The sequence below is a fragment of the Clupea harengus genome, chromosome 11 (assembly GCF_900700415.2).
Source record: "Clupea harengus chromosome 11, Ch_v2.0.2, whole genome shotgun sequence".
Lineage (NCBI taxonomy): Eukaryota > Metazoa > Chordata > Actinopteri > Clupeiformes > Clupeidae > Clupea > Clupea harengus.
The window spans coordinates 2,975,628-2,985,277 of record NC_045162.1 but is presented as its reverse complement, the minus strand read 5'-3'; the positions used below and the strand labels follow the sequence as shown (position 1 = coordinate 2,985,277).

Below are 9,650 nucleotides of genomic sequence, written 5' to 3'. Positions count from 1 at the left end.
CTATGGCTCCTTCTCAGGTTCCGGCTCCTTGGTGTCTTTATCTCTGTCCTCCTTCTCTTGCTCTGATGCTTCAAGGCCTGCACCTAACAGCACTAGTTTGGCATCCTCTGCCATCTCATTAAGGCCCTTATTGAGTAGATAAAAGATTGTGCCAAAGGAGACTCCTCCTGTAGCCAGAGTGCCGACGACGGGTATGGTGCTGAGAACATACGCAATAGTTATCGCTGCTCCCATTTCGGCAGTGGTGAAAAACTTCATCACAACTTTCCTGTCAACTCCCTCTTTGAAGCGTGATTTCATCGGCTGCTTGACCTCTTCAGTGGACTTGTCCACTCTTCCGGAAAGGATTTTGAGTGACCTGTCATCCAAGCCAAAGGCGTCGAAGCATCTTTGGAAGAAGGCTATCATTATTCCAAGATTACATGCGAATGACAAGCCTGGTACTGGGGCCATTGCAATGGTGCTGGAGCTAAATGCTATTAGCCAGATTAGCCTCTGCAGGGCCTTGGTCTTCTTGTCAATCATGGCCACTGAACAAACAGGAAGGGACTGAAGCAGTGCCAGTCTCTTGTGCATTGGGAGCTCTTCCTCAAGAGTGTCAATCAGGAGTTGGAAATCGTAACTGCCGAGGTCGCAGGAGGATACTAGGAACACTTTAGGGGCTCCCACTTTCTTCAGATTCTTTGTGCAGTCCTCCCTGATTTTGCTGAGAACCTCCTCTTGGCTGAAGTTCTTTTTCTTCATCTCGGCGCGGATATCATTGTCAATCTTCGAACGCACAAAATAGAACAGCTTCTTCTTCCTCATAATCTCTTTAGCCAGCATGATATCATTCTCCTTAAATCTCTCAGAGGTGATAATGATGAAGAAGTCAAAGGTTTTGAATTTGACGTCCTTGAGGTACTGCTTCGCCTTAAACTTTGGGCTTCCGATACCTGGCAGGTCCCAGATTCGTACATTGGCCATGGTGGGGTGGGGGTACATAAGGGGTTCCATGGTCGTCTCCGTCACCCCAGTCGGTGCTGAACCCTCATCATCATCAGGCACCCCTCGGACAGCATTGACGTAAGTGGATTTTCCAGCGCCCGTATTGCCCGTTATGGCAACGTTCAGGATGACATTTTCAAGCAAGTCAAGCTTCTCTTTCACCTTGGAGGTTGCTGCGTCTGCAGAAGTGTTGTAAGTCTTGATGATTTCAATATCTTCATCTTCAGGGTTGATGCGCGAAAGAGCATCAGCAGAAGGCTCTGGGATGACGTACTCGTAAGACATCTGTATGTATCAATGTGTGTATGAATCTGGAAAGAAACAAATTGTGTTGGCGTTCAGTTTTGTTCTCAAGTTAAGTCCATCTTTGACCTTTGACCTGTGTCTGTAAGGAATTCAGTCCTGGGAAACTGGTTCCAGCCCAGCTGATGTGAGTGTGATTTCACTGTTGATGGAAGATAAAGTTTTCACAAGACTTCCGTCTCATTCCAGCAGTATCTGATTGAGTCCTTATTTGAACTCTAATAGTTTCAAATTCAACGTCAAACCATCTGTTGGATCAACTATTGCTTTTTCACATTTAGTACTGCATTCAGAATAATTGCAAAGTTGATTTCACAAAGTAAATGCTCTTATGATCTGAATTTGAGTTATCTTTGTTATCTGTGCTTGCGTTGTCATATATCACTACACACCTTTTAGTCATGATCATTCATTTAATATTTTTAAGGTTCTTCATGGAGCTTTCAGATTCTGATGGAGTGCCATTTAATTTACTCAATTCAAGGCACTTGTTTGGATTTCAAGTTAAAATGACAAAATGTAACATTTAGATTTTCTATCAAAAGAAGTAATTGTATCCATAACTTACCTTAGTTGCACAGACGATATGTGAGCTACAACAGCACTGCACTACAAAAAAAATCCAAACAAGTGCTTAACTTCCTTCATGCCCTTGTTAAACAGAGACATGGACAGTGGGTGTGGCTTTCAGCCTCTCTGGACATGGCGGATAACATCTGTCCTTGAAGATGAAAATCTGGGTCTGTTAAGTTAACCCCTGTCAGCTAGCTTGGTTATGTTACTCCACCTGTGTGAAGGTAAATGCTGTTACAAATAATGACACGATGTCTATCTCAGTAATGTTATTACTAATCTGTTAGTTACAGTGCATGAAATGCCCTGTATTGTTTTTCCTAGGCTTCTTATTCTTCCGACTTCTTCTTATTCTTTGTGTGATCAGGTTTGCTCATTAGGCTCACAGTAATTGGAGCTTGGAGTAAATGGGAATGTAACGTCTTCCGGGAGATGTAGGGGTATCGCTGTCAGTGCTGGCTCAAAGGATAGGAGCACGCTGGTTTTCCTTGTCGCAACTCCACGCTGTGGCATTGCGTGGCAAGTCTTTCCCCTATTTCTAACAAGAAGATCACAGGTGGCTGGCTGTGTGAAAGTCTGACCACTGTTGTCCCCTGGACATATGAAAATTTCACTTTTTTTAGTGCCTTTACATGATAATTTGGGTATCTGGCATGTCTATCTACCAAAAAACACTGGAAAAAACAACCCAGGTGGTTTGTTATGGTTTCTCTATATCAGAAATGTTACGCTTCAGTGAGCATTTCTGATTTGCGACCTGGTTTTAGTCACAATGGGCGCTCATTAGAATTACACCTACCCATTGCATTGCCATGTAGGGAGTCTCTCTACATGGCCTTGGACCCCCAAACTTTGTGAACGTACGCCATTTTGTTGTTGCATGTGTTGGATAAGCTCAGATAAGCTAGTTAGCACCATGAAGCGAAGTCGGCACACTAACTGCTCCGTGGTCGGCTGCACAGACCTACACCGAACCCCCGCCTCAGAAGAGCTAATTGGATTGATGGGGGGCACGTTCACATGTAGCGGTTGGGGGAAATGTGTTCTTGTATCTGTACATTTGTAAATAATTGGGAACAGGTGAGGGGTGGAGACACAGGTACACTGAACAGGAACACAAGGCAAGGGTAAACACTGGAGCACATGGCAGGAACAAGGAAGCACAAAGGACTAGACACAGGAAGTAAACAATGGCAAACAGGAAGTCACAAGAGCACGGAAGGGATACAAAGTAAAAGCACAAGACAAGGACAAGGCACAATCCTGACAAAAGCAGGCAGCACAGCATGAACACAGCCCATCACCAGGCAGCACAGCATGAACACAGCCCATCATGATTTATAGATGAGTCTCAATAGTCTCATAACAGACCTCAGTGCTTCCATTTACCTCAGGCACTAACTGGGTCTCATGCTCCTCCCTTCAGTCAAATGCTTGTAGGCCTGACATAATGTGATTGGTCAACAGATACTGGTATTGATTAATAAGTAGGGGCATATACAATGGTCCCACTCTGTGATGAGTGTTTTTTCTGGACTATTCATGTTTGTCTTTCTTGTTACACTGTTCTCAAAGTTTGACAGAGATAACATTGTTATTTTTTTTAGCCCCCCTTAATATCCTTTTTGATAGATGAAATATTTCCCAACTTATGAAACGATATCAGAAGAACAGGATAGGTAAGGTGGAGAAAGTGTCCCTCAGTCTTGATGAAGATGCAAGTTGGAATGTGTCAATCGAGTTTTTATAAAATTGTCTTTTTTTCCCCCTTACACGAGTGTCACTCATGTGTTTTACTTATTCATTCTTCATAAGCACTGGCACTCAGGAATAAAATCTGTAAATGTTTCAGTTGAGTCCAAACTTTGGACACTCCTTACTAAAATCATTATGAGCACATAACACCAATATTACACTCACTACACTGGCTCCCTGTCTCTTTCCGGATTGACTACAAAGTCCTTATACTCACCCATACATGCATAAATGGGCATGCACCTCCCTACCTGCAAGAATTAATTACTCCCCAAACCTCCACCTGCACCCTCAGGTCTTCAAACAGCTCGCTCCTCCGCGTCCCCAAAACAAAGCTCCGCACCATGGGCGACCGGGCCTTTTGCTCGGCAGCGCCACGCTTATGGAACAGCCTCCCTGACCACCTAAGGGCAACGCAGACGCTGGACTCCTTTAAAGCTGGACTAAAAACATTTTTATTCAGGAAGGCATTTCTGGCCTTGTGTTAAATCGTATGTTAAAATGTTAAAAAGTTTTCTATGACTGGATAATCAACCAACCAAGTCAATCACTGGTTTCACCCCTAGATGGAGTACAGACGTGTAGCTTTTCATCAGCTCAAGCCTGTAGAGACGGACTTGCATTCAACTTGGGTAGGTGCTCTACACTGGCAGGGAAAAAAAGGTATGTGGAGTATGTGGAGTGCCAGTGAGCTGTGATTGTGTATGACAGAGCCAACTTTTCAAAAAACCTTGGAGTGAGATTCTGTCGGGGGTGACCAACATTTTGCCGCGCACGCAACCACACACGTTGGTGGCTCAAATATCAGGAAATTGGAATTAATTTGGCGTGGTACCCATGTTGTGACCTGCATTCTTGTGGTTTGTGGGGCCCAAACTCGTTGATAGGGACGGCCTACTGGAGATGGACAACATTGGTTACATTCTGTGAAGCAAAGACATAGCTGAAGGTCCACCCCCAGGACATTTTGGTTTAAGTAGATGTTATTTCCTGCATTCTAGTGGATTTTTGGGTGGTATGCTAAAGATGTGCAATACCTGAACTTATTCTGATTCATGTTCATCTGATCATGACTTGTAGGGCTTCTAGACTTGAGCTGAACATTCAACCAGAAAACTATTGTTGTGCCTCAATGACTGTCTATGTACCACAATATAGCCTAATTAATAGACCTGTGTTTAAGATTTGACCATAGGTTGATTGACATTTTGATTACAATGGTATTCAACTAATTCTTAACTGAAACCTAACCTAGATTGTTAATAATTGTATTCTTAAGAGCACTTCATGATTTACGTTCAGAAAACAATTACACAAGATTAGTTAGGGAGAAATATTTTTCATTATTCAAAGCCTCCCACCACACGTTCCATCAAACAACAAAGTGCAACAAATAAAGTGCTTAAACAGTAGCCTTTTTAAGCAATACAATGGATCAACACATGACAAAATAAATGAGGTATCAGATGCAGATCAGAAGCTGGTTAGCCATTTCCTAAGATCTGTGGGCAAGGTTGTACTGGCCTGTGGCCTTCTTGGAGGCCTTGATGACCTCTGAGGGGGGCTCCCATCTGAAACAGGGCTCCCATCTTTATTGCCATTATTGAGGACAGGGTGCCATCCAATGCCAGGCTATTTCTGGTCTTAGTTTTGTTCAGTCCCACAACTGAAAACACCCTCTCAGCATCTGCATTCGAATGGGCAACACCAGGACCAGCTTGGCAACGCAGCAAGCCTCTCAAAAAAATCTAAATGAAAATCAACACAGCTTCATGGAATGAATCCACCTGCCTGTTAAGTTTAGCCCTGGTTGTGAACCCAATGTTCAACTTTTTCCCTGTACAGATACAGCATATCAGCTTAACATAAATGGTTTAACATAGGCTACTGATGCAGCAATATCAGCTTGACACATAGGGCAATAAATCCAACCAGAAGCTCACTGTTGGAAGGACTACCACAAACCTAAGGTTTCTACTCATGAAGTGGCAAAAGGCTAGGTACAAGACTAAATATCACATTTTATCTATCACATATCACAGTGTATGATCATACTAATAGCCAAACACTAACCTGGCAAATGGTTTGCCTTCTCTTTATAGGCAATTTCACAAGGCTCCTCATGGCCTTGCAGAGCTGCTGGAACCATACATTTGGAACATAGCTTGCGTACGAATTTCACCATATATGACAGACATTTACAAAACTAGTATTAGATACCTGCAGATAACAGCTGAGTTTACATTCACCACACAAAATCAAGTTCACACGCACAAACGAATAATTTCTTTAAAGATTTAAAGTTTAAGAGAGTGAGTACTTAATTGAACCACATGTCATTAACATACCTAGTCTCTGCTCAGTTTGGAGATTAGATTTTCTTCAGCGATGTATTCTCTTCCCGAGTTTCTACCGCGTTTGTCTCTCTTTGTAACTCTTCTTCTGTCGCTAACTTCTAGACTTCTTGGGGTAAATAAGGTTCCATGGCAATGTTCCGAAGGCCCATTATTCCGACAGCCCGCTGTTCCGAAATTATGAGCACAGCAACGTGAACCACTATAGCCCACATGCACATCCCAATGAATCACACAATCATAAACATATAAATGCATTTATATTATACACACATGGCATAATGTCCTGCGTCAATCTGCCGGTGATTTCCTTCGCATGAGTGGTACCCCATATTCAAAACCAGATTAGGCTAAATTAACAAATATTGCCTAGGAAAAGTTATATGCGTGATAGCCTGGTGAGCGTCTCCGCTGCGCAAACTAAATGCTGTGTGTGTTTTGTGCCACTTAAAATATTTCAAAATTTCGCCAGGAGGACTATTTTTCGGAATATTGAGATTTCGGAATATCGGGCTTTCGGAACACTGGGCCGTCCCCGTAAATAAGATGTCTATGCAGCGAATAGGGTTACAGATGCGCTCCTTAGCGCCAGCTACCCTCGGTGAGTTTGAAAAGGAACGAACGCCTCTCGGCCCAAAATCAGATATTTTTTTTGGCGTGAGAAATTGGATGTGTGGCGTGAGTGCGTGTGAAAACATGCAAAAGCGTGTGTCACACGGCGAAACCGTGTGAGTTGGCAGCTCTGGTATGATCATTTGCCTTAAATTGAGAATTTAAGATTGAATAGTGTTTATGAGAACTATGAAGAAATTGTGTTGCATGTGTAATGTAGAAATGAAAATATTGATAGTTGACCAGTGACGCTAAGAATAGCGTAATTTGATTGGATGTTTGATTTGATATGAAAGAAAAAGAAAAACACCATGAAGCAGTCAGAAGCTATTGGACATTGGAGCAAGACAGTCTTTTACCTACACTTAATGACAGTTAACTTGTTAGAAAAGTATTATCCTGAATGTTATACTGTATTTTTGAATCATTTTAAGTAAACTTTCAAAAGAAGAATTTCGGATGACAGACTTTTGTTTCTGAACGTTGGTGTCGAGTAAGAAAGAACTTTGAGGTCCTAAGCTAATGGGCTAAGCTAGGCTGCGCCCACATCTAAGTAAAAAGACTAGCTCAAGTCAAGACTTCGCTCCTGAAGCCGAGCGCACCAACAACGCTGAGGTAATCCACTGGGCTAAGCTAGTGAAGCGCTAACGAAGAGCAGTTGTGCTAAGCTAGTTGCTAGCGAAGCAAGAAGACTGAGCCTGCCGAAAACGGAATCGGAGAACAATTCAATAAGAAAAGTAGATGTACCTTCAGTGCGAGCCATCGGCTGAACGAAGCTTTCCCTGGAACAGGTCTGACATTTTCTTTGACTCTATTAGCCTCCTGGCGATGCTAACGCTAACCTGCTAGCGCATCATCTAAAAGTGAGATATCCACTCAATATTCTGTGCAGAAAGTCATTGATCTTTAACTCAAGAAATCCTACACATCCAGTTACTCTTTTCACAAGTGTCTGTGAATGTATTACAAGAGTAAGAAGCTGTGGATAATTCGAGGAATTGTGACAGTTTGTGTGTGAAGATATCTGAAGTTAAATGAAATGGCAGCTAAAAGCGGAGCTACGCGTGTTGAGCACAAGAGGGCGCCAAATCCCACAGAAAAGGCTGTAGAAGAGAAAATTAAAAGGCTGAAATGCGAACGCAAGGGAAAGTTGGCACAGTTAACCAAACAGAAAAATGACTTGGAACAATTTAAGGAAAATTAACACAATGTTAAATTCATTATTATTATTATTATTATTATTCAAGATGAAGCATTACTAATGTTTGAAAGATACTTAGGAGAGTATGATCGCATTAATGAAGAATTGTGTCAGTTGATAGATGAAGAGGATAACAAAGTGGATCAAGATACTTTTGTGAACAGATATTCAGAATTCAAGAGGTTTATTGAAAACGTGTATAGCATGCCGCACCATGACCATGTGAATGCATACAAATGTCACAAATGAAATGACACAAATGACTATATGAACATCTATTTATTGAACTTTAACAAAACTGCAAAGTGCAAATGTAAAACAAATCTTTTTTGTGGCATTTAGTCCAGCGCTTCTTTAATGTGTCTTGTCCATATATTGAAGCAATAATGATAACAAATACAAAATTCTAAATAATAAATACTTTATATAGCCACATATTAAAATAAGAAAATTAAGACACTTTTCAGTCCTCCTCATATATTAAAGCAATAATAATAACAAATACAAAATTCTAAATAATACATAATAAATTCTTTATATGGCCACATATTAAAATAAGAAAATTAAAACACTTTTCAGTCCTCCTCGTGGTTTCTCTGAAGACTGAATCTTTCCCAAGAGTCGGCGATTACCTATCAAATAGGTATGAAAGTCCTTGCAGGTCATGTGTTTGAAATTGTACTGGGTGCACAGAATCCCCTTCAGCACTTGAGATTTTTTGAGCTGTCACCGAATCTGGGAAAATCTTTCTTAGCAAACCAGATGTGCAGTCCATTGATCTGTAGCTGTTGTGATGCTTTAATGTATGAAAAGCAAGGATACCCTCTGCAGCCGTAACAGAAGTGTCTGTTTTACTCACAAAAAAGTCTGTCACTTTACTCGATGAGCTCTCTCCTCTTGCTGCAGTTTTGTGTTTTGCAGAGTGCACGTGAGCTTCCAAATCGCTGCCACCTTTATTTGCCACTGTCACGTAAGTGCCTGCTCTGCATGTCATGCACTCAGCTTCCGAAGCATCACGGCCGAGGCGAAAATATGGGTATTTTTTTTGGAGTTCGTCCGTGAACTTACATTTACGTTTTGGCATGGCTGCAGATGTCATGGCCTGTAAACAATGCAACTAGTGGAGGAGGCGGCAAGGTGCTCAGTGTTGCCAGATTGGAAATGGTGAAGTATCGTACCAAAGGCTCAAAATGGTCGTATTTGGAGGATAATTATCGTGTATCTGGCAACACTGAGATCGGTCGACCAATGACTGTTCTCTCTACAGTCCGAGCTCGCGCAAGAAGGTGGAACGTAAGGGAGATACCATTTCCAAAACTTGTAAGGGCGTAATAACTAGTTTGTGAAATACCTAGAGAAACACAAATATCCGACGAAGCAAAATCCTGGACGTTTTTGGAATCCCTGCCGGACGCATTTTTTAGGTCTCGAAAAGAGGACATGTCCGGGGAAAAGAGGACGTCTGGTCACCCTATGTATGAAGAATTTGAAGATGTTCATGAGTCAGTGGATGATTTCCTTAAGCCAACTACAAGATCTAGAGCTGAACCCCTGATACGTAGGCAAGAAAACCTTGGCAGTGTTGATGATTATGTGCGTTGTGGAGCTGGTAAGCACTCTCTTACTTTCAATCCAAAGCCATCTGTTCAAGTTGGTGCTTCAGATAGAAGAGAGCCATCATCAAGGCTTGTCACAGACAGCAATACTCCACGTCCTGAACGTCATGATCACACTGATTCTTCTACAGGCAGCCTGTTTGAAGTGCTACAGCGTCAGAATGAAGTCACTGAGATGCTCATCAAACAGCAGAGTTTGTCTCAATTGCCTCAACGAGACATACCAACGTTTACAGGAGATCCTCTGAC

General features: G+C 42.0%; 1 protein-coding gene across 1 annotated transcript; it reads right to left on the bottom strand.

The window, feature by feature from the left end:
- LOC105910613 (interferon-inducible GTPase 5-like) lies at window positions 1-1,272 on the bottom strand. The gene has a single exon (XM_012839337.2). It carries the CDS (start codon window positions 1,270-1,272, stop codon window positions 1-3), a length of 1,272 nt encoding a protein of 423 aa, XP_012694791.2.
- Window positions 1,273-9,650: the final 8,378 nt, after the last annotated feature.